The sequence below is a fragment of the Lacerta agilis genome, chromosome 9 (assembly GCF_009819535.1).
Source record: "Lacerta agilis isolate rLacAgi1 chromosome 9, rLacAgi1.pri, whole genome shotgun sequence".
In the NCBI taxonomy this organism is placed as follows: domain Eukaryota; kingdom Metazoa; phylum Chordata; class Lepidosauria; order Squamata; family Lacertidae; genus Lacerta; species Lacerta agilis.
The window spans coordinates 54050050-54076133 of NC_046320.1; the positions used below are offsets into that span (position 1 = coordinate 54050050).

The following is a 26084-nucleotide window of genomic DNA, read 5'->3' on the forward strand; positions in this document are numbered from 1 at the left end:
TAAGCGCCTTGTGTCTTTTGCCGAAGTGGTTTGTTCCAATTAACGTTTGTGCCTGAAAACCATCTTTATTAATCTCAAGGCAAGTCATAGGGTGGGCTATGGGAGGAACTCTCTGGACTACAGTTAAGTTCTTCCAAGCTGCCCAAGACAGTGTTGCTGCTAGACAACGGTATGTTTGCTTTTATGCATGGTTTGTTGGAAAATAATGAAAAATATATCCTCCTCTCTCTTTTTTGCTCCTCTTCAAATCAAAAAGGCACACAGTTCCAAAAAAATACCTTCTCTATGCCCAGAAGCCTGTGCAGAATGGGCCCAGTCATTTATATGAACAAAATGTGAAAGTTGGTTTTCCCTTTGCCTGATAATACCGGTAGAAGGATATTTGTCTTGTTAGTTATTACAAAGTTCTTACGTTAGAGGCCAGCCATAGGGTGGCAGCTGAACTTGAAGTTAAGGTCCTCCCTGCTTCAGAAACAACAAGTCCCTGATGAGACCGTTGTTCTTCCATGTCCAAAACAAATAGATCATTATGAATCTATTCCACACACCCCAGCAAAATAAAATTTTAGACAATCCAAAAATCTTGGCTTAGCTCCTTAGCCCAACCATTATCAGATCACTGTGAATGACCTCTGTGATAAAGGTGAGTGTCTCCTAAAGCAGCTTATCACAACTTGCTCCTCCCTGAGTCCTCTGTCATGTACAGAGAGCCTGGGGTATAGGGGTGGTTTTTCGCATTTGTGCTACAATATGAAGAAGGTAAGAAATTGGCAGGAGCATCTAACAAACAGTGTGAAGAGCTCCAGGTGTTTCTTGCCTTATCTTAAGGTTGCTGAGAATTCTGGGAAGGGGATCCACGTGGTGCTGGACATCTCCTGGCAAGCTGGTGTGGAAAAACTTGTGTTTAGATATTTAACTCTACCCCCAGCAAACTAAGAATTTGATCATGGTTTTTCCAAGGAAGACAAGATAGACACCATGGAATGTGTGTATTTAACATGCATAGCTGCTAGATTTCATTTCGGCATGGCATTCCCAACCTTGAGAGTAACAACCTTCAGCATATTGCACTAACTGGAGCTTCTGGATTGTTTTATGGCCTAGCACTTTATAAGTCTTTCAAGATGACTCAGTAGTTATGGAAGACTTTATTGTTCTAATGACTGATTCCCCTCTCCCACCAAACTCCATTGTTTGAACAGATAGATCAGTTCAGCTGTTTGAGAGAATGGTGGCTTTGCCAACATAAAGAGGCCAATTTGGGGTCTTCTGTGTCTTCAATCACTATGTCTCTTATTAATGAAATATTGAAAGGTGATCAAAGTAAATAAACTCGGGGCAGTTCCTAGTGTTTCTGCCTACATATTTATTTTATTTTTGAGGCAAGAGGGAACCTACAACACACTGAGGTAAAATAAAATACAGAGAGGAAGTATAGATAAGAATGGGTGGCCACTGGGTTCTTAATTGTTAATTTATAGTATTGATATAGAAGCTCAGTCCTATTCCCACTGTCTGTTTACTGTGATTGGCAACAACATTCATCTAACACAGAGATAGAAAAATGGTGGTCCTCCCAGATGTTTTTTGGACTCCAACTCCCACCAGCCCCAGTCAGCATGGCCAGTGGCCAGGGATGGTGGGCATTGTAGTTCAGTGACATCTGAAGGGTCCTCACTGATGTAGAGCCAAGGCCATAGGGTTCTTCACACTAAAGAGGTCCAACAAACATAAAACCAGTCTTAGAACTGATTTCAAAGTGTGAAATGAAAACCTGCAAGGTAGCCTTTATCTTATGCATACCACGTGTATATATTATGGTGGGGGATAATGCATTTTATTTCAAAAGTGCCTTGGTATCAGCTAGTAATTTTACATCATTGAACAGGCAGAGTATTGCTGTCTATTATTTCTATGGCCTTATAGTGTACCTAATGCTTTATAAACCATATCATGTTAAATTCTACCTTATTGTGAATAAGTTAATACCCGTACTTTAATGGAATAATTTTCATATAATGTCTTCTGCTTTCCCTAATTGCTGTACTTAGGCTATATTTTCATCTCAGATACATGAGACAGATTTTGTTCCTGCCTTGAAGACTTGTTAAAAGTTTTCTAAAACTTCTTTGTTAGAACTCCAGTTCTTATTTTTAGCAGTGGCTTAAGCTGAAGTCATAAATATATACTGTAGAGTAGCTTCTTTCTCTTTAGTGACCATGCTGAAAAACTACTGTCACAGAATCTAAGCGGATTCAATTTGAAGTATACATATTAGGGACTTAGCCTTCAATCCTAAATTCCACTTACCTTGGGGTAAGCCCCATTGAATTTAGCAGAATTTATTTATGAGTAGACAGGGTTAGGATTGCTCTGTTCCGTTGGTCTCTGTGAACTAAGATTCTCCTTTAAAACAAACCGGTCAGTTTCTAAACATGCCAACTTCAAACCATAGGTTATGAGGATAACTTGCTTAACAATTTGATTGATTGAATATCCCCTTGTTTGTTTTATACCACAGTCCCTAGTTCATATGTAATACTAAACTGAGATGCTTTAAAAGTGGAACTGAAGTTGGCTGTGTATAAGGAGGAGGGGGAGTGTGTGATCCCAATACTTTGGTGAGATTTTACACAAGAAATAACGTTGGAAGAATGGTAATATTTATAGGCAAATGTTCCATCAAAATTCTTAGCAACTGGAGTTCAGAGACATACCTCCTCTGTCAGGGTGAGGCAAGCAGCACATTCAAGAGCTCGGGTGCCTCCAAAATGGGACATTGGAAACTTGCAAAACTAATGTTTGTCACGTCAAGCTGGCCTAACTTTAACCAGAGGACTGGGTACAAGGCTTGTCAGTTACACCATCTGCCTGTGCGGAGGCAAGGATTCAGTATAATTGGGAATGAGGGAACATTCCTTCTAACAATGATTGCATACACGTGTAACGTTAAACCATTCCTGCTTTCCCCCTTCCTTCTGTGAGGCTAGGAGGACTTCTCGAGTTCAGTTTCATTCTCAAAATGCCAGCTTTTATAACCAAAACTGTAAGGGGGGGGGACTGAATACAGTGATACCTCTGGTTAAGTATTTAATTCGTTCCAGAGGTCCATTCTTAACCTGAAAATGTTCTTAACCTGAAGCACCACTTTAGTTAATGGGGCTTCCCACTGCCACTGCGCCGCCAGAGCACAATTTCTGTTCTTATCCTGAAGCAAAGTTCTTTGCGTGGCGATATCCCGACCCCTCCTGTGGTGAAATAAAGACACAAGACACCATAAGTAAGGTTAATGTGCATAAAAAGGCCACAACTTTATTGGTTACGGATGTTGAGTGGTATTGGCTTAGGCATTGGACCTAACCGACTATATCTGACTCCAGTCCGTTGTACTGGCAGTTCAGGAAGGGTTAACCACCGATAGGTGAGCCCTACCAATGCACATCAGCTAGGAACTCACCCTGGGGCCACTGATAGGGGGCGTGCCTTGGGCCCTCACCTTCCACGGCTTCGGACAGGCACACGCCCCTCGGACACCTTTAACGAAATACCCTTCAGCATTTTGGGGGAGGTGATGGCCCAACCTCCCCCCCACCTTCTGCCTTCTAGAGATAGTCCAATGCCTAACTGTCAAAACCAAAGCTGTGACGAGTTGCTACGAGGTAGTCGAAAACCACCAGGCCATAGCCAATTTGGCAAGTGGCAAAATTCCTGCCAGGCCCCTCAACAGTGACCAACCAAGGTCCATAGCAAGGTCGAAAATGGCCCTGCCTAAAGGGTGGGTGGGCGGGAAAACCGGAGCAGCTGGGCGAAGAAGGCAAGAGGCTGAGCCCCGGCCACGCACTTGCTTAAATGCAGCAAGCCACGCCCACCGAGGGACCAGATTGGTTGCTCTGAGCAGGACCGCACCCGGGGCTCAGCCAATGGGCCAGGGGATGGCAGCCATCCCCTGAGCATGTGTAGGGCTCGTGGGCACCCGCAACCCCCCCTCCTTGCTAATGCGGAAGGGGCTTAACCTGATGCATTATTTCTGGGTTAGCGGAATCTGTAACCTGAAGCGTATGTAACCCGAGGTACCACTGTACTTCAAGCATGCCTCTTCTTTCAAAGAGATACAAATTTCTCAAACAATCCAAATTGGTTTTTTCATCAACAGTCTTGCTTGGCTCCTAGTCATAACTGTTGATAAGAATCTGCATTGTCCCCATTCCAATACCTGCTAAATAGTATATTTGCCACAACCAAACTAATTACTACTAAAAAAAAGAACCCACCTTATACACTTGTGATAATATTCCTCATTCTTTGCTCCCTGACTGCTGATTCAGCTCAGTGACATTTTTCTTCTTCATTGCCTTCCTTATCCCCAACCCTCATTGCTTTTTAACCTGATTGCCTGGGGCATCCCACATGATAACCATCTATGGTCACATCACACCAGATGCACGCTGTTGTCAACAAAATCACATGTGTTGCCACAGACAGGTTAAATAGCAGCGAGGGCAAATGGTCTGAGAAGAGATAAAAATGGTATAGAGAAGCAATGGCAGTAAGTGGTGGGAAAAGACAACAGATAGATGGGGAAAGAAGCACTTTTCATTTAAAAAAATGATAATAATGTGAAACTAGGTTTTGGATTAGATCTAAGATCACAGCCCATCAAAGTACTGAAGCAGAGACTGCATTAGATAGATAGATAGATAGATAGATAAGATTAGATAGAATTTTCTTGATGGAACTCTCATAAACAAATAGCTTGCTGTAGCTTCCATTTATTTTAGAAGAATCTCTGCTGATTCTAATTAATATATGTAGATGAGGGACTGGTGTCTAGCAGCAGTAAAAATAGGCTTTCTGAGACAGTATGCCCTGTGATTATTTGTTCTGACTTGTTGATTTGCCTGGTTTAAGGGAAAGGGAAAAAACTTAAATTCTTATATAAATGCAATGTATCTAAATTTATTTTGGTTTAATCTTGTATTTGTCATCAAATATTCTTAAGGAGGGAAAACAAAGCAATATGCTGATTGTTTTTAAAAAAACAAAACAAAAAAACTTTGTCTATTGCCTAGCAACCTGAACTAGTCTGTACAACTAGTTCACACTTTACGTGTTATTTTCCTAATTAATGGCATTCCTGGCTTACTGAATTTGACTTAGATGATTAAAAACCTTAGGAGGCACTAATTAAAATTATGCACTTACAATAGACGATTTGACAGCGGATGACCTGATTTGTCCTTTGCACTGTCATCAACAGGACAAACACTTCTTCTTGATTAAACCTGGTCTGATTTTTTCTTGCTTAGTATAATTTCAGTGAAATATAACTGCAACACCTGGCACGTATTTAGTGGACAGGACCTGCTAGGGATTTAGAGCTGGTGCATAGCACATTGGCTGGAAAGTGAGCAGTGAGTTTTCCATCTTGAGAGAATTTGTTGATTGCATTGTGAGCGAAAGATGGTATGGTTATCAAAATCCCCTGTGGATTGTTGCATGTGTGATAATTAGAGTCTAAAGTGCTATTTTACTTGGGGGAAGTCTATCCCACATCTCAACAAGGCATTCATTATGTCTTGGGCCCATGCAGTCAATCCCCCTCTGCTAGGCCATTCGCGTGCTCTACCCCTGCATTATTATTTTTTACAGCAGCCCTGTGAGGTAGAGGTTAGGCTGAGAGATAGTGACATGCCCACGGACATCCAGTGAGCTTCATGGCTCAGTGGAGTTTCGAATGAACCTCCCCAGTGCTAGTCCCCCCACTTTGACCACTGCTCCATGCTAGTTGTCATTTACATGGCAGAAATGCTATGATGAGTACAAATCCATACATATACATGCCCCTCTCCTCCTCCCCTGGTTAACATGTAAAGGTTGATCCCCTTTAAAAAGAAGTTGCATGCCCCAAGCACCATGGCCAATAATAGACCAGCCTTGTGGTTGTCTTGCTGCATTTTAGTTTATTGCACAAGTTACTAACAAGGCTTTGAGCTGCAGAGTGCTTTTCTTCTCATCATTGTTTTTTCCATACCTTCTTGCTGTTCCCTGCCTAATTTTGTTTCTTTTCTATTTTTCAGAATTACTTAAGCATTGCTTTCCCATTGATGTTGTCGTGTTTTATACTTTCCTCCTCTGCCTCCCCCCCTTTTTTAAAAAAAACATCTGCAATCTTCACTGATCTGTTTCTTTTCCCCCCTTTGGAATATCATAAGAAGATCCTATTTATGCGCAGAAGAAAGGTATTATTAAATGGGCAAGAAAGGCTTAAATTTAATTTGCTTTTGTGTGACTTTTCCCAAGTGCTAACTTTCAGGAATTTCCTTCTTCATATCGGCCCCTTTGATCCCTCCCATTCAGCGCCAGTGCTTGATTCTGCCACAGTCTCAGCTCTGGACTGAACACTAGTGCCCATTTACTTTAAATGCTTGAAAGGAAAATGCACTGCATTTACTTTGGTAAGGATTAAGCTACATGTAATCGCCCATGACAGATCTATGTCTTTGAAGGCATGCTTGCCCCATTCACATTAAAATCAGGATAGGCAATTGAAAGGGCCATATGGCATGGAGATCTCTAGCCCATCCCTACCAACTGCTATAATTTGAGCAGACCCTCCTCCCTGCATGGAGGAACATATTAGGAGTGGAGGGGTGGGGGGTGGAATCAGCACCTCCTGCCTGAGCACAGCTTTAAATTGCACTGTACATTTTATTTATGAATGGGACAAAGCTGCAGTTTCAGCCTTCGACTTGCTGTCATCCCATGTAGTTTGGTCTTTAGGAAAATGGGAATGCGGCGTTTTACGCTTAGCGTAAACATTACCGTGTGTCGATAATATTCACTACAAGGGCTTAGTTACGACCACTGCTCCATGCTGGTTGTCATTTACATGGCAGAAATGCCTTGAAATACAGTATTGGAAAGATCTAGCATTTGAATGAACTAGAATACTTTTAAATCAATTGCCAGGGATCAACAACAAAAATGAAAATATTGTACCTCAATTGACAAGAGTTTCTAGAATCGTTGGTTAAATGTGGAAGACCTTTAAGTCCAAATGCAGCACAGTTGTCATGCTTCAATGAGTTTGTAGTTTTAAAGCCAATTGATATATTTAAAAAACAGCAACCCTGCACCATTTATATAAGGTCAGCATGTGACATTATATGCTCCAAATATAATGCTGATCTTAATGTTTTTCCTACCAGCAGGTGTAACTTTACAACCAGAAATGTTAAGCTGCAGAAGACGCACAGCTACCCAGTCACTTGCCTCTTAAAGAGTTATCTTTGCAGGCAAATCAGATATATTTTCTGTGTGTGACCAAAAGGCCTCTAAGATGCTGTGTTGCATAATTTAATAAGACAGTACATGTTTTTGCATAATGTTACCCTGGATAGTACATTACACATTCCTGTATCTGACACAGCTGTGCCATCTTACGAGACTATTAGGCTGCTACACTAGTATTTGAACCAGGGTTGGATCCCAATGCAACATGAGTTTTGGCATTGGGACTTAAAGTCCTCAGCTCAGCTTTGCCAACATAGAAGCATATATAGCAGTGATGGCCAAACTTGGCCCTCCAGCTGTTTGGGACTACAATTCCCATCATCCCTGACCACTGGTCCTGTTAGCTAGGGATGATGGGAGTTGCAGTCCCAAAACAGCTGGAGGGCTAAGTTTGGCCATCACTGATATAAATATTATCCATCATTTCAGCTGCCAGTCTGCTAGCAGAATTTAGTGTCTACATTTCAAAAAAAAAATGTGCCATAGAATCTAACCTCAAAGTGAGATTACTGCAGTGCATTATACATGCAGTGCTCATCAGGACAAGATGGTTTGATCATATAATGCCAATACTGGCCCAACTGCACTGGCTGCCAATTAATTTCCAGTACTGGTTTTGACCCATAAAGCCTTAAATGGCTTAGGACCGCAATACCTCAAAGACCTCCTCTCCCCATAATATAAGCCAACCCAGACCCTGCAGTCATCATCTGAGACCATTCTTTGTGTGCCCCTTCCACAAGAAGCCTGGATGAAGGAGAAGGGGCCTTTTCTGCAGTGGCTCCATGTTTGTGCAATGCTCTCCCCAGGGAGGCTCCCCTGATATCTTTAGACCGCAGGCGAAGACGTTTCTCTATAACCAGGCCTTTGACTGATTAAGCATTCTATGGCCTTTTAAATGTATTTGTGGGAGGGGGGTTATTAGTTTGTTTAGTATGTATTTTGTGTTCTCATTTTGTATCTTTATGTTGTAAACCTCCCTGAGAACTTCAGGTGAAGGGTTGTATACAAATTTAATAATAAATAAGCAAATAACCTTTTTTCTAAAGTGTTGCCAGTGTGTCATATTTCTCTTGCCTGAGGGATCAGGTCCAGCTCTTTCTTATGAACTGAGCCCATTGCATATGCCTCAGGCATCTTCCTTGTCAGTTTGCACTGTTCCATGTTGCATAGGAAGATGGTGTTGAAACTAAATGAGTGTAATGGCTTTTAATGCTGAATGAATGTCGTGGAGACTATATAGAATTGGAATTCGCTCATAAAATTTGTTAACTATTTCTAAATGGTAATTCCAACATTAGTCAATCTCTGAGCTGACCCATTGAAATTAATAGGCATTAACTTAGGTGCATTTCTAGTTCAATACAAGCAGCAGACATTTGTTTTGGAAACTTAAAATATATTACGGAGGGAAGAAGCTTGCTTGAGCTGACAAAATTATGTAATTCTAAGGGCTATATAACATTATTTACCGGTACTTAAACTGATTTAGTTTTCTGTAACATTTCTTGTCTCCTTTTTCCTACAAGTATTTATGTTTGTTTCTTGTTTTTCCCTTTCCCCCACTATATACCTTTCAGAGACAGTCTTGTCTTTATCATTTTCTTGCCTTGTGGTACCACTCAATGTGTTCCACTTTTCCTATATAGTATTTCCCCATATTCTAGTTTTATGATTAAACAATTACAGAGTTTGCTCCCTTGAATCTGTGTTTTACCTGCCATTTAAAAATTAACATGTGCTAATAAATTCTGTTTCCCAATCCTGTCCTTTGTATCTCTGACAAATGATATTTACTGATTATTTACCTACTTTGAAATTATTATTGTTATTTCATAGAATCATTTATTTGTTTATTATTCAACACTTAAATCGCTAGTTTCTATGTTATACCTAAGGGCCCAAATTATCATTTTCAAACCTAGATGGCTATGAAATTCAAAGTTGTAGGATATTATTCATTTATAGAATTTTAGCTGTCCTTTTTAGCCAAAAGGTCTGCCAAATCAGCCTGCAGATCATTAAAAGAAAACAAGACTATAAAATCTGATTGTTAAGTTGAACAGGAACACAAAATAGATTGAATTCTATTGGATCATTGTTCGATTAATATCTGATACATGTGATATCGCTGTCAGGCTTCTCTTAACCATTTTTAATTACTAGCCACTTTTAATTGCATTTGTGCCATTCCTATTTAGAGCTGGTGCACTCTTATTTAAAACACACTCATCATCTCCCCTCCTCACTGCTACACCTGAGATATCGCATCACTTTGCATTTTCTGGTACAACAGTGAGAGAAAAGCCTCATTTCCCTTTCTTACCGAGATTCTGAAACCCTCCAAAATAACCCCACCGCTTAAAATAACAAGTACATGAATTTTAAATACTTCAAATGTAAAATTCTTTATGTTTGCTGCTTCTCAGATATGCCAAACAAAATTTTTTGCATTTGTTTCGAAGTTGAGACATGAAAACTTCTAGAAACCAATTGTAGGCTTATTTTGTGATGCACTTATTTCTTCTCCCATTCTGTTGTAAACTTTATGGCATAAAGCATGTAAGATGCAGTGAAACCTTATTTGCTTGAAATCAAAATCTGCAGGCACACGGCAGTTAGGAGTTAGATTTGCTAGCCATCTCAATCCCCCTAGTATGCTGGGTTAGTCTTAGCATTAGGCAAAGTGAGGCAGCAACCTGAGGCGGCAGATTTTGAGAGCGGCTGCAGACTGTTCCTGCTGTGCCTCTTGACCTCTGGGTCCCAGTAGCAGCAGAGCGTGCTTATTGCTGGCCTTAATGTATACCCTGAGGCCCTTAAACTAGCCTGTTGTCCTCAGGTGTGATGGAGAACACTGTCCTACCACCTGTGTAAGATTCAGCTGCCAGTCAGGAGGGGTGTTCTGTACATGGAATGGGGAGTCAACAGAAGGTCCTGAGTCAGCCCCCCAGTGCTTTGCAGTCACAGGCACTCCCTGTCAAATTGCAGCGGATGGTGAAGGCTTGAGTGTCTTTATCTCTGCAGTTAGGATTGCTGGTTCCTGAGTCTGAGCTGGTGCTCAGTATTCCTCACCCAGAACATTATAAATAAGAAATCACTATTGCAAGTTTGCGCTTTGAAAATATTTTAACTCCTGGGTCAAGATAAAGGCAATTTGGAGATGAATTAAGCCCCAAGGATTAAAAAAAATAATTTACTCCTAGACTTCCACAGGCTCCCTGCAGTGGTTTGTAATGGTTTTGTTGTAGATTTTTGTATACGCAGGAAGGTATGGAGGGGTGGTGGTGGTGGCAGAAACCGAACTTCCAATAGAGGCAAAATGCTAAGATGTTTTCTACCCTAGCTTCGACATTTTGGTAGGAATAGAATGTGCCCCAATTAGGCACTTGATAGTTTCTCTTTCCCATTTATTTCAGTAGGGATAAATTGGGGTTGCTTAGTAAGTTAAATTTTCATTTTTAGGAAGGAAGGAAGGAAGGAAGGAAACAACTAACCCTATAATGGTTGGGATATTTGGAGTATAAAGGTTTGCTGAAAGGGTTTTTCCGATATTACAAGCAACTGCTTTGGTCGCAAACAACCACATTGGCATGGGAGGCTTAAACGGTCAAATTCTGTGGGGTTGAGATATCTTTCTCAACTGGGAAGCCAGGCTGCCATAGAATTAGAAAAAAGTACTCAAATTTTATCATTACTTCATGTTCTTCATGTTTATTATTATTATTTCCCCCTTATAGGTGCCACAGCTGCAGCTCGGAAAGAAGTTATAAGGAACAAGATCCGGGCAATAGGCAAAATGGCTCGAGTATTCTCTGTGCTGAGGTATGACTTCTTTGCTACTGTTTATTACAAGGATGACAAGGTGCTTTAAAATGCTGCTTCTCTGTTGGTGCACTCGCCACTTGAAAACTTTGTTTTTAATCCCCTCAAACTGGTTCTGTTTCATCCAGAATGTAGCCTTGATCATCATTATCACTTTTAATTTGTATACTGTCTTTCTGTCTTACAATACCCAAGGCGGTTTACAAACTGAAAAAAACAAAGAATGCACACCTTACAACAATCCAATGCAATACAAAAAAATGTGATAATAAAACATAACTTCAAAATACGCAACCTACATCAAATAAAGTAACATTCAACGTCCAGAGAAAACTGCTAGATGGACCAATGATCTGAATTGGTATAAGGCAAATTTCAATGTTCCTAGGTCTCTTAACATTGGCCTTCCTCCGTACTGCTTTGCAGCCATTCAGGAGCAACCATGATTTCCAAGCTCATGCCAAACCACCAAACATCTAATGCTGTCATAAATCACAAAGAAGATGAAATCATTGGGTTCCAAGCAGCAGCACACAATGGAAATTTCAAATGGTTATAATCCTCATCAGAATATAGCCGTGTGAGCTCACGCGAAGTATGCATACCTGGCAAATTCATTTAGAATGCAAATACATCAGGTTGTTGATATCTCGTCAAGATAAGCCTGCATGGCTGTCAAAGATGTGCCAACAAGGTGTTAAATAAGAATAAATTGGAATTTTAATCTTAATAGTAGGCCTCTGCCGAGGAAGTTTGCATTAAAATGATGCAGTCAGGAATATGTGTTTCTCACGCCTTTGCTACTCCTTACCCCAGTACAGTCGTACCTTGGTTGTCGAATGGAATCCGTTCTGGAAGTTAGTTCGACTTCTGGAAACGTTTGACAACCAAGGGGCAGCTTCTGATTGGCTGCAGGAACTTCCTGCACATAATAGGAAGCCACATCAGACGTTCGGCTTCCAAACAACGTTCGCAAACTGGAACACTCACTTCTGGGTTTGAGGCATTCAGGAGCCAAAACATTCCAAGTCGCAAGGCGTTCGGGATCCTAGGTACGGCTGTATTAGAATTAGGAGGTAGGGGACCAGTTGTTTTATTTACAGGTGAAACTTGAAAAATTAGAATAGCGTGGAAAGGTTCATTTCTTTCAGTAATTCAACTTAAAAGGTGAAACTAATATATGAGATAGACTCATGAGATGCAAAGCGAGATATGTCAAGCCTTCATTTGTTATAATTGTGATGATTACCGGTATGGCGTACAGCTGATGAGAACCCCAAATTAACAATCTCAACTTTGGAGTTTTCATCAGCTGTACACCATAATCATCACAATTATAACAAATAAAGGCTTGACATATCTCGCTTTGCATCTCATATTTTAAACTCCAGTAGCTAATGTAAACAATTGCTTACATAAATGGACTTTTTCACGATATTATAATTTTTCGAGTTTCACCTATATTATATATGTATCCTGTTTTTTAATGGGACGCGGGTGGCGATGTGGGTTAAACCACAGAGCCTAGGGCTTGCCGATAGAAGGTCGGTGGTTCGAATCCCAGTGATGGGGTGAGCTCCTGTTGCTTGGTCCCAGCTCCTGCCCACTTAGCAGTTCAAAAGCACATCAAAGTGCAAGTAGATAAATAGGTACTGCTCCGCCGGGAAGGTAAATGGCGTTTCTGTGCACTGCTCTGGTTCGTCAGAAGCGGCTTAGTCATGCCAGCCACATGACCCAGAAGCTGTATGCTGGCTCCCTCTGCCAGTAAAACGAGATGAACACCACAGCCCCAGAGTCATCCGCGACTAGACCTAATGGTCAGGGGTCCCTTTACCTTTTACCTTATCCTGCTTTTTAGGCCTAAATTTGCATCCAAAGTGGCTTACAGCAATACAAAAAAAATCCAATACATAACAACATAAGTGGCATCCAACTAAATAATCGCACACAATGGACAACATGACTTTTTGCCCTCTGTGCTTGCTGCGCCTTCCTCACATCTGCTCCGGGGGTTTAGGGAACAGCCATAACAGATTTAGTGGGCACATGGAGGGAAAGGATGTCCTATTCCACAAGTGGAAGTTGTTCTGCTCATGCAAGGATTTAAGAAGATGATAAGATCCAGGTGGAACAGGCCAGTGTCCCACCTAGTGCAGCATCCTGTTCTCACAGTGGCCAACAGGATGCCTGTAGGAAACCAGCAATCAAAACAGGAGCACAAGAGCACTCTCCCCTCCTGTGGTTTCCAGGAGGCATTGCTGTTTGCAGCTGTGGAAGCAGAGCCTAGACATCGTTGCTAGTAGCCACCGGAAGCCCTCTCCTCCATTAAGTTGTCTAATCCTCTTTTAAAGCCATCTAGGTTGGTGGCCATCACTGCCTCCTGTGAGAGTCAGTTCCAAACTATGTGCTGTTGTGAAAAGTACTTCCTTTTATCTGTCCTGAGCAGGCATCCCCAACCTGTGGCCCTCCAGATGTTTTGGCCTACAACTCCCATGATCCCTAGCTAACAGGACCAGTGGTCAGGGATGATGGGAATTGTAGTCCAGAACATCTGGAGGGCCGAAGGTTGGAGATGCCTGGTCCTGAGCTACTTAGTGCTACTTTGGATACAACTCATGTATTATAAACATGTAACGAGGGTATGGTCTGCGGCCACATTTGCTAAAATAAAGTGGTTCTGGGTCTGGTCAGTGCCTAGATGGGCCACTGCCTGGGAACCACATGCACTCCACCTTAGGTTCCATGACAAAATAAAAGTGGGATATAAATGAATAGAGATGTTACCAGAGGGAAGGGAAGGGTGTCCCTCAGCTGGAGCTGGAACTAGATACAATGAGGAAGCGCTTAGCTCTTCCCTTCTCTTCTTTCTGACGGCATAAGTTGCTGTCTACAATTAACATTGCTTCATCCTGTTTCTACCAGGGAAGAGAGTGAGAGTGTGCTGACACTGAAAGGGTTGACCCCAACAGGAATGCTGCCCAGTGGGGTGCTCTCTGGAGGAAAACAAACTCTGCAAAGCGGTAAGCATGTTTGTGAATGTGTGCTATGATGTACATAAATTCAGCTGCTAAAGCACAGAATTCCTTTCTGCTATATAAATGCAGTCTCTTCAAGAAGAGAGAGAGAGAGAAAGAGAGACCACAGAGTGACTGGAAGCTGGCTCACAAAATTTGGCTGAAAAACTAAACTAAATAAATAAATGCACGCAACCCCTGTTTGCAATACTTGGCAATAATTAAAGGGAGGCGGTGACTCTGCATATATAGGGGAGAGTTACACATGTGAAGGGCAAAATCATCTCTGCTATTTCTCTGGGATACTGCTGCTTCATATGTAGGTAAAGACTCATCTAAATGACTGGGGATTTTGTTTTTGTTTTCTGTTTTTTTAAAAAGGGGGGAGCACACGCATACACAGCCAAGCTGCTCCCTGACCCCACTCATTTAGGATGGGTTGAGCCGTCCAGAAACCACATTTAGTGGAGATCCATGCATAAGCCTTTGGCATCAGCATGAGGAACTTAATTGAGGCTTGCACCAGCTTATTGTGATAGCTTAAAAACATATCTATCTTGGTTCTGGCAGCTTAACTTTACAAAAGCCGGGGCATATCCATTGCATGTGAATAGGTTTTCTTTCTTGCATCGTTCTCAAACCACTTCCCTTAGAAGTAGTCCCCATCCACAACATATACAGGCAAAAACTGGGATCCCAAGAAAGTAGGTGATACCAGTGACATTTGTATTCCCCAGTTTGCCCCACCCCTTATTATTATTATTATTATTATTATTATTATTATTAGTGGAGGGAGGGCCTGGCATGGACAGAAATGTAGTGCCCTGTGGCTGAATTTGCCAGTGCATCCACCATTTTAACTTATCCTCAACGCAGCTCCCAAAGTGTTTTTCACAGGAACCACATTATCGGGTGATTTAAATGGCAGAAATATGAGCAAGTCAGCTGCAGGGCAGGTCCTGTGCTGAATTCATGCATCTGGACCCCCCAGTGCAGCAACTGCTTTCGTTTCCTCATTGTGCAGTGAGCCCAGTGCTTTATTCAGGTTTCCCTCTACTGCCATTGGGCCTCACACCTTAGCCTGCAAGTCAGGTAAGACAGGCACCATTGCAAGGAGGGGCCTGCTGCTGGTACATCACTCACAAGCAGAGTACTGGAGCAAGCCATGGAGCACAATGCCAAGAGCTTTGGCAGGCAGTAGCTAAAGCTCCAAATAAGTGACCTGAGCTTCACTCCCAAGACATGTCTGCTTCCCCACCTCCTCCCGAGTCCCAGGCAACCTGAATCCAAATACAGTGGATCAGGCTTGGAGTGAAACTTATCTGCCCTGTCTAACTTCTTAGTTGACAGCTTCTAAAGGCCACGGATAAAAAGGGTGGGAAGAAGATTCTTTGCTTGAGAATCCCATCTTTCAAAGCTTGAGAAGGCTTTCTTTCCCACCCATTGTACCCACAGGCATGCAAGTCTGCTTTTAAGTGTATGGTATTCATAAGCAACTTACTGAGCATGACCTCTCTCCCTGTACAAAAAATGGCAGACACTGTGTATGTGAAAAACTGCAAATTATTGGCCAACATGCCAATCCTCCCTTAGGCCAGCTAATAACTACCAAATTGCAGTCTTCCTTTTCTCTTCTTCATGGAGAACTGCAGTATTGGAATTCTGTAACAGGAATTCGGTTTTTGAGGGCCAGTGAATAAACTAATGGCATGTGAATAACTAATGCCACATATGGCAGACTCACAATTTACTTGAATAAAGGGGAGAACATTTTAATGGTGGTTGTGCTGTATATGCAGGCATTGAGGCACTTTCTCTCACTTACTGTTTCAAGTCATATTTTGTAAGAGTTATGCAGCCGTGCTATAGCCAGTAGAATATTCCTCTTGAAGTAAGGAGCCACAGTCAAATATTTTAATGTATTAACTGTTTTCTGTTTTTACTATTGTGTAACATGCACCCATGAGTGTCCAATCATAATTATGATGTAGCTTTTAACTGTGAGACATGGAGATCCGCCTTTTCAATAACTCAGTCTCAGCCTCTAACTTTCCCATTTCTTTCTTGGAGTTTCTTTCCTGTATTTTTCCCCTTTCTGTCTCTTTTTCTCTTTATCTAGAAGATTCAGGTATTCTGTGGTAAACTCTTTTTGGTGGCTTGCGTGTTACACATATGGTAACGTTCTGCTTTGTAAATGCTGCAATATGATGACCAAAGTGTGTTTGTCACACTAATGAAATTATTGAGGCACATAAGTGATTTGCTTCATATTATTAGCCCCTTGGCATTCATAGAATTTTATCACCCACCCATCTTGGAGGAAAAAAAACAAAAAACCCGCTGTTGTCTTGATACAATTGCTTGTCTCAGATTGTCCAAAAGCCTGGCTATTGGGAAATTCCCTCATACTGCAGTATTATAGCTTAGTGAAACATTACTATACACAACCCATTAGTTAACACCTTGCACCATTCACCAAATATACTGAAATCTACATAGTTTCTGTTAAGCACATTTTGCCGACTGTGCTATGTATTAACAGAAAATATGAGCAATATATTGTGTGAAATGTGTACATTCTTAGTGACCATTATTTTAGTGTATTGTGCTGGTTTGGATCCTTTTTCTCATCTTAAGTTTTATTGTCTCTTTCCTCTTTCTTATTTATTATGCATATTTATTTTGGTTATTGAGTTATCTTATTTGCTGCACCCGAGGGCTATAGATTCCATGGGGGAACTTGTCCTTGATGCAAGATGACACTTGATGAGATTCCACTGATCTCAGTCCATATTAATCTTTGCAACTACAAAAAAAATGCAACATTCTAAACCAGACCCAGGCCAGTATGTTTCTCTATGGGCAGATAGGCTTCCTTGCTGCCATACTTAATGTCAATGGTGATTTAGGTGCATCTGGCTGTCAAAAAGACATTCAAGCTATAATGTAACAATGCATTTCTAATATTAACTTCTTTGTTCATTTCTGTTCGCAAATGCTTCTTAAGCCCTATTTAAAAGGCCATGGTGGTTTGAAATCTATGCTATAGTACCAGCAACTTTCAAATGGTCAGTTGTTCTGCCAGTAGTTCAGATCTAAATAAAATTAAAACATAATTAACAATATGGGGCACTTGAAAAGATGGTGTTCTGTGCCACTCTAAATAAGGAAACCCACAAACAAAATATTGAACACTGAAAGTTCTTTTCAGTATTTCTTTAGTGTGTTTTTTTAAACAAAGGCATACAGGAGAAAAGGAAAGTATTTCCCCAAATTATCAGAAACCATCTTTTCCCTTAGTCCCTCTGCTGACCAAAGGGTGCTTCAATATTTTGCTGATCTGCATTGCTGGTACTTTCGTCCACTGGCTTAATGCCACGATATGTCTTACTGGACACTCTGCAATCTAACCTGCCCCATTCAGTGTTGCAGCCACCCTTTTATACCTTCAACTTTGTATATTGTATGGACAATACAGTATAGCATTTCAATTTAATCCATGTGGCTGTTTTATTTTATTAGGCATTTAAGAACAAATGAGTATCTATCACTATCTCCCCCCTCCCCATTAAAAAAAGAAAGAAATCTATTGCCTGCAAATTACGATACCTGTGTCTGTTTTGTGTGTAGCATTCTATGTTGTCTTCTGTGTCAAAATCCAGCACTTACAGTAACCTTCAAGTGTACTAGCTCCTTTGCTATTCACTGACTTGTTCTTAGAGTTAAATCCTCTGCTCATTTTTCTCATTCGTTTTGCTACCCCTTTCTTCTCTTCAGCTACTGTTGAGGCTATTGAGGCTGATGAAGGTAAATTGGCCAGACCCCTTTCTGTTGTTGTTACAACAGAGAAGGGCTCTGCTGGGTGTATTCATTTTTGCTGTAGCTTGTATAGAGTGTGTGGGTGTTGAGCTAACAATTGTGGCTCAGTATTAACCTAAGTTTACTTGCTTTAAAGGGGAAAGTGTTCCTTTCGTTGTTGGTGTTGTTTCTTAAAGTTGCAGCCATGTTCTGATCTGTGTCCATTAAGCTTAAAGTGCTGAATCAGTGTTGCACAAGGATAAGAAAGCTTGCAACTCAAGGGGGCATGGCAGCACTTCAGTAAAAGCCATTTGACAAACAGTTTCCCTTAAGGGGGATTAATCAGTTCCCCATGTCACCTTAAGATATATCTGAAAATTGAGAGAACGCTAAAGTTGAATGGGGTTCTCCCTTTGCTGAGATCTCTAGTGAAAGTTATTTTTGAATGAGTCTTCACTGTAATTTAGCATATTTTAAAATGTCCCTTTAGTGGGGATATACTAAAACAATGGGGATATTAGGAGTTTTTCCCCCCCTGCAAGTTTCAGGAATTTTCTCTAATGTAGCTATTAAAACCAACACCATTTCAAATGACTGCCAGCACAAATGAATTACTGTCGAAGATATTGAATGCAAAACTTCAAGCTGCCTTTCTCAGGGATCCTTTTGTTTCAGCTCTTAAAACAATTTTGTTAGTTGTACAGTTAATAGATCTCCAAATGCATACTGAAATATTTCTATACATGATGATTCAATTAGTAATTCAAATTGTTTTGCACGAAGACTCTCAAAAGTTCCCCTTTAAAACAAAACCAAAAAATTACTCAGTTGTATTTTGTTCTTGCCCCCCTAAAACATGAGATTTTTTTCCAAAAAAAGAAGAAAAAAAATCATTAGTCATTAGTTCCGTTGGCATGGAGTAAGACTGCCATTTTGGCCCTCCTATCTGTTTTTTGATCTTTTTGTTACAGGAGTGAACAAAATTCTTAGCAATAAGTAAGAGAAAATACAACTGCTTTCTAAATAGCAGTGAGTGAGCTGCTATTTATGTTGGAATTCTCTATTCCTGTTGGCAAATTCTACTCTGCAATGTGCATTCTTGTTGACAGTTTGGCTGTTTTTTTTCCTGTGATTTCTGTGACTGTGTTGTGTTTTTAGTATTACTTCTCAATGTAAACTGCTAATAATCATTGTCTGACCAGCAACTGCAGCAGAGCACATTCTTCAGCACAAAAGTGTATAAATAAGTCTGCTTGACACCAAGATGTGCAGCCCATTTTGGGAATATGCGTTGTTCAAGTTAAACTTCTTATTGATCATTACATTGCACTGTAACCAAAGATTGATTGATTGATTGATTGATTGATCTGAAAAGCTTTCGCCTTTGGGAAATCTAATAAGGATTCTGTTTACATAAACAAGTGTTTACTACAGGCCTGTGCAGGCCTCTGATGGAGTCTAGATGTTCATACATCCAATCACAGCTGAGCATCCTGCAAAATTAAACTGCCTTACACTTCACATTGCCATTCATTATACACCTATGTCAAAGGACTGGATCAAAATTGACAGCACTGTGGTGAATTTTTAAGAGGGCCGGGGTTGAATGTTCTGCTATGAGTCTTTGTTCAAGTTATCTCTAGTTTGAAACCTATGTGAAATTTGTGGGGAATAGGTGGGAACATGTGGGTTACAAGCGGTGAAGGGAAGTTTCCAGACAACCAAGGGTGGTAGATTCCACAGCAAACTTTGTTGTCTGAAGTGGTCCAACATGCAAAGATTAACCATTTTGGAGTGGATCCAAAGATACCCTTCCACATGCAGGAGGCATCTTCCACTCACAGAAGGGCCATTTTACACTAGGGTCTCTTGCTTGAGAAAAGTGTGCAAGTCTTCTTCTCTACAAGTGTTCCACTATTATTCTACTTGCACATGCTCTTGTTCCAGCTGAAGAATTAAGGCCCTATCTGTTCTAGCATTGTATGGAAATCTTGCACACATTTTATGGAACCACTCACAGCTCTTTGGATCCAATCCACTGACTTAAATTGTTGGTTTTTTTACAGAAGCCATGATAGCTCAAAGCCATCTTTATGTTCCACCCCTTCAGATGGCCCAGTATGCAGTGGTTTCCCCCTAGCAGGAAAAAAGAAATCACCACATGGGGGGAGGGGAATTGGTCCTCTGTATCTGTCTGCAGTCCATATTTCCACAGCCGTGGTTGGCAAAATGTCAGCATGAGAATATTTGTCCTTGCCACAAAATTCAACACAAGTGGTTTAATAGTACCAGGGACTTTGCCTTCAAGGAGAAATGTGAAGGGCGGGGGGAAGTCATCTCAAAATTCAGAAAGGATTATGCTTTCTCCCTAATGGAGAACAAAATTGATTATACCTCTTGACAGATAAACCAAAGAGCAAATTCAGTTCCCAACTCCCTACTTTTTGCTCACACCCTCCCAGTATTCTCTCCCCATGTTGCTGGTACTAACTGACCATCTTGGCTATCTTGCATGTTAAGAAACCCAGCAGAAAGAAACATAACCAACATTCTTGAAATATATATTTGTTCAATTTATATATATTTTTAGTAAAATAAGAGGTGGGAAACACACCAAGGGTTAACAGCAACCAATAAGTTAAGTCTGTTTCTTGGATTGCTGCCCAGAGCCCTTCCCCTTTTTTGTTTTAAACACTCTAAAGTAAGCACCTGAAAGGATGGAATTGCATCAGACCCCTTGAATTTCCCCCCCTCTCATTGAGTGAAATACCTAGTGAGATCAATGTGGAACTCCTAATGTCATTGCTGAAGGGCAAGTTCATTGACTTTTAAATTCACTTACTGGCTCCTACGTTCCTACACTTTCAAAGTTAAGAAAGACAAATATGCCAAAAAGAATGATATTCAGCATCCATGTCACACTCAATTACTGCAGTTTAACCAGATTATCCTGTAGTGCTGTAGGTCTGACAGAGAAGGTTATTGTGCCTGAGTAGTGCATGATCATTTCTTCTGTAGTGAAGACACTGAGGACCTTCTGTCTAATGCATTATAAGGGTATCCTCGTATGATAAATTTCATAAACACTCAATGCAGGTTCCTGTATAATGGGAACAATCTGTTTACCAGGATTAAGGGAGTGGACCATTGCATAGCTTGCTACTGCTCTCCATCCCGCTTCCAAATAACAACATCAACCATGATGTTGACTGGGGTGAAGGCTAACCAGAGTCCTAGTTTTTAGGCGGGAATCTTAACCAAGGTTTGAAGCTGGTTAGCAAAGCTTGTTAAAAGGAGAACCTAAGTCCTCATTTGGCATCATACAACCTCTGCAGTGAGGTTGGCACGCCTGGAAATATAGCTATTGAAAGGCCACAAACCAGAGTTCTTGGGCAAGCTATAGTTTTGAATGTTTCATCATTACTGTGAAACCTCTTGACAGCTGCTTTGCTGTTAAATTCATCCTACATTGCCTATTCCAAAGAAAACAACAACAACAACAACAAATGTCCCTTGGAAATCAACAAGAATTCTATCTTGAATGAGACTGTGAGGACATCGCAACCATTTATCACTCAAGACCAGTACAGACATTTTCTTTTAATACCCTAAAGTCATTGCAAGATTATTTTGCATTCCCAGTTTCAAGCCAGTGCTTTCATTCGTACAGACACATGTGGGAGCTGCCGTTTACAACATCAAACCAGCTTCCTTTTGTAATTTAGTTGCCACCACAAGAAGGCATACATTCACTACATGCAGTTGACAGGGCAAAAAAAATATTGTGATGGCTTCACTGCACCAATATGTGTGAAACTGGACCCTACACTTTTAAGACAGGAGATTTTAGTTTGTTATTTTTCTGTGAGCACTACTTGTTCCTGAAGAAAATGTTCATTCCACACCGAACCACTAAATAAAATGTCAGAATTGAATTTTGTTGGGAGCATCTTTAAACTTTCAAGATACATTGGCTATCTACTTTCTAGCTGTTTCCAAATCCATCCAGAAGCTTTAATTGCATTGTCATTTTATTTTCTTCACCGTGAAGGAATTTCTCAACTCAGTTGACTGTTCAGTAAGCTGATAAAATGCCAACACTTTGTCGCCATTGACTTTCCTTTCCTCTCTGTTTTTTTTGTTTTCTTTTGTTTTTCCTCCCCCCACCCCACCCCACCCCACCCCAATTCTCTGTGTAGCTATCAAAGGATTCTCGCCGCAGCATAAGATCACGAGCTTCGAAGAAGCCAAAGGCTTGGACCGGATTAACGAACGGATGCCCCCTCGCAGAGATGCCATGCCATCCGATGCCAACCTTAACTCCATCAACAAGGCAATCTCCTCAGAGACTAATGGCACTGACAGTAATGGCAGTAATAGCAGCAATATTCAGTGACCGTTTCCAACTTGTGATTTTTTTGTTTTTGAGCTGCAGGGCATGATGGGATTGCTGCTTATCAGCAGTGGGATGTTCTTGCCTCTGATGATAGCTTACTTGCTCTGGGGGCCAGGTGTTGGATTCAGTTTACAATATCATCTAAGAAGAGATAGTAGACTTTATTTTGGTGGGTGGGGGGTGGAGGTTCAATGCCTCCTTGGATATGCCTTTAAAATGCTTGTAGAAAACTAAATGAAAGCTAATGCTGGTATATATTGCAAAGTTAGGGGAATGAACATGTTTTCCTACTGCATTGGAAACTTCTAGATACCGTATGTTAACTGAAAGGCCTTTTATTATGTTACTGGACATGACAATTTTGTCTGATTTCTTACTAACTATTGTACGTTTACAGTTGCAGCACTAAACATGGACAACATCAAAAAAACATTTTTAACAAAGTGATGTACAAACTAAATAAGGAGACTATTTATTGATAATGTTTTGCTACTCTTGTCAGACGATGGCTATCTTAAAAAAAAATTAGGCAATCTTAAAAAAAAAGTTGCAAATTTGTTAAAAATGCCAAAAAGGACAGTTTAATTTTGTACAGATTATGCTTACCTCAGGTTTCTTTAGTGTGCTTGAATGCCCTTCTTTAAATATAACATTTACCTTAACTAATTTGGCAGTGAGAAATCTTTTCTTTTAAGTCTTTAAGGAAAATAAAACTGGAATAATGATACTCCTTTTTTCTTTTCTTTTTGCTGTTTATATTTAGGAATCCTTTCTTTATTCTTTTTCTTTTTGGTAAATCAAGTCTTGGTTGTGGCTTGCTGAATTTAAATATTTATGAGTGGTGCATTTTTAAGTATAGTGAACAAGACACCATATTAAGTGCAGTGAAAGCATCTATATTCTGTAAAAATCTGCCTATGCATGTTTTTTAAGAAAAAAAAATTGGCTGTATAGGCCTGTATGGGACTGTAATGCGCTTAGTGGTCTGACTTATACTGGAAATGTATGTACTGGCGTACTTTATATTCTCTAAAAAGAAAATGCTAATGCCTTTGAAATTTTGTAATCAAAAAAAAAAAGCTTTGAAAAATCTAAGGGGGAGAGTATTCTTAAAAGTTTTTAATATAAGCTTGTCAGTGCACATATCGATGGTTAGCATGTTTAGCAAACCTTGTGAAATTTAAACTAAGTTTGTAGTTACATGTGAAACTAAATGCATGATAACTGTTAATGTCATGATGGTTTAGTCATTTTGTTATGTTCTGTCATGTGCCACAAACCGTGTAATTTTTTCACTTTTTTCCCTTTGTATATCAGTTACGGGTTACAACTGGTTCATTCTTAAAGGAAGATGAAAAACCAACAAAAGCAGTCCACTGATATTTTTTAACAATTGTATAAGTGCCCAAGTAATTCACTACAGCCTACAGCCTTGCCTTTGTAATTTGACTTATGAAATGTTGGCAATCAAAGCATGCACTTGTAACAATGAAAAAAAAAAGCATTTTATATTACTACTCAATAAAAATGTGCATGAACCTATGGCTCCTCACACTAAATCTCTGGAGCATGCTATTACGTGTTTAATCCTCACCATGGGGGTAGGAGGCTCTCACCACGTTGCCTTGTCTGTTGCATATCCTAGGTAGCAATCCCTGCACTCGGGTATGCATGACTTAAGTGAGACTTGAGGAACAGAAGAAGCTGCCCTGTACCATGTCAGAACATTGATGCATCTAGCTGAGTAGTGCTGACACTGGTGATAGCTCTCCAGGGGTCAATCAAGCCAGGAGTATTTTTCATCCTTATCTGGAGATGACGGGGATTGAACCTGAGACTTTCAGAATGCGAAGCACAAGGTCTACCGCCACAGCCCTTCCCCTCTGCTTATGCACATTCCGGTAGCCCAACTTGCAAAATCATAGGGATCATCTTGGGATAAAAAAGGAGATTCTCAAGTTGTTTCACACTTCCATTGTAGCAAAAGGAAAATGCCTTTCACTTTGAGGGTTTCGCTGCAGAGGTGGTTTCTTCCACATCATTAAGCTGCTTGTCCTTTGCAGGTCTGATCGGCTTTTGGCAAAGGAGGGTGGAATGTCTGGACCGTTTCTTTCAAACACATCCCAGCGGATCATTCAACCTATACTGTGTCCTAGATGCAAGATCTCTTTTGCCCATTCCTGCAACACCCACCTACCTGCACCAGTCATAATTACGGACAACGCGGAAAGTACATATGTCGATTCCCTTTGCTTGAATGGTAGCAGTTTAATTTTGCTACACAGACTATTTGTGCTGCTACTTCGACAAGTCGTCGTCGTCGTCGTCCCCCCCATTTATTTTACTATTTATATATCTCATTTATAGCCCACCTTTCCTCCAAAGGGCTAAAGGCACAGTGTGCTGGTTATGTCCCTTCCACTTCATCCTCACAGCAACCCTGTGATGTGTCTTAGGTTAAGAGACAATGACCAGCCTAAGGTCACTCAATGGACTTCACAGCTGAGCAGGAGTTTGCCATATTACCCGGCTGGCTGAATTTTACCCAGATTCTAGCCATGCCTCCCAGTGCCGCTTTAAACGATAAGCTGACTTGAATTCTCAGCTCTCATAAGGGGGGGGGGGAATCAAAGGTTTGAGGCAAAAATGTGGAAGCACTGTGTGTGAAGGAGAAAAGGCAACGAGAGAGAGCAAGGGAAGTATGTGCATTTTAGTTATTTATTATCCCAGCCTTACTCCAAGGATTTCAAGCGTAGTGTGCATCATTCTCCCCTCTCCCTCTAGTTCAGGGGTCAGCAACCTTTTACAACCTTGGGCCAGTCCACCGTCCCTGACCACAAATAACCCAGAGATGCATTTTAAATAAAAGGACACATTCTACTCATGTAAAAACACACTGATTCCCGGAACGTCCGTGGGCCGGATTTAGAAGGCGATTGGGCCACATCCAGCCCACAGGCCTTAGGTTGCCTACCCCTGCTCTAGTTTATCCTCACAACCTATCCATGGGTTAGGCTGAGCAACAGTGACTGGCCAAAGGTCACCCAGTGAGCTTCATGGTTGAGTGTGGAGCCCAAAGTATGGCTGTATAAGCAAAGGGGGATATTTTGCATATAAATACTTAACTACATTTCCACAGGATTCCTTGTGAGAGGCCATGACTGTTAAAGTGGTATAATACTGCCTTCATTGTATGCTGCAGATGTGGCCTGAATTTCCCTGCATCTGAAGTATCTAATTTCCGGTGTACAGCAGTGTCTTTTGTGTAAAGTAGCGATTTTTAGGACCCGTTCCAGGAATTTCATTTCTGTTTTGTTTTCTCCACTTACTGATAATGAACTGTCACTGAAAAATTCATGATGGAAAGTGAGACACTGTGATATCACCAACACATGTTACAGTCACTGCGTCCCAAGCAGGCCACATTTCCTCCTGCTGTATTTTTGGAATAAATATATTTTGCAGGCACATTCTTGCACAGGAGCATCTGTCCACCATGAGGTACGGAATGTGCCGTTCCTCCATAATTCACACTTTGAATCTGGCAAAAGGAGCACTATGGAGATTTGTATGATATGAAGAATGAACAATAGCAGGAGATCAGGTTTTGCCTCAGTCTACAAAAGGCTGAGGAATATCTCTGGTACAAAAACTTCTGGGCAACATTGGGTGGGTTAGACTATTTTCTCTTTCTGTTCAAGAAGCCAATTGTGATTTTTTTTTAAAAAAAATTGATTTTTTAAAACAAATTTTAAGATTCC

At 40.8% G+C, this 26084-nt stretch overlaps 1 protein-coding gene across 5 annotated transcripts in view; it reads left to right on the forward strand.

Moving 5' to 3' along the window:
- PPP3CA (protein phosphatase 3 catalytic subunit alpha) overlaps window positions 1-23865 on the forward strand; it is a 180444-nt gene extending 156579 nt beyond the window's left edge. Inside the window, exons 11-15 of one of the 5 annotated variants that reach the window (XM_033160409.1) lie at window positions 6213-6239; window positions 11031-11115; window positions 14038-14135; window positions 17907-17936; window positions 22127-23865. In XM_033160409.1, the coding sequence (XP_033016300.1) occupies window positions 6213-6239; window positions 11031-11115; window positions 14038-14135; window positions 17907-17936; window positions 22127-22323 (437 nt within the window). In that variant the 3' untranslated portion in view covers window positions 22324-23865. The remainder of the gene's footprint in view (window positions 1-6212; window positions 6240-11030; window positions 11116-14037; window positions 14136-17906; window positions 17937-22126) is intronic. The other 4 variants (XM_033160410.1, XM_033160413.1, XM_033160411.1 and 1 more) reach the window with 4 other exon arrangements.
- The last annotated feature ends 2219 nt before the right edge of the window (window positions 23866-26084 follow it).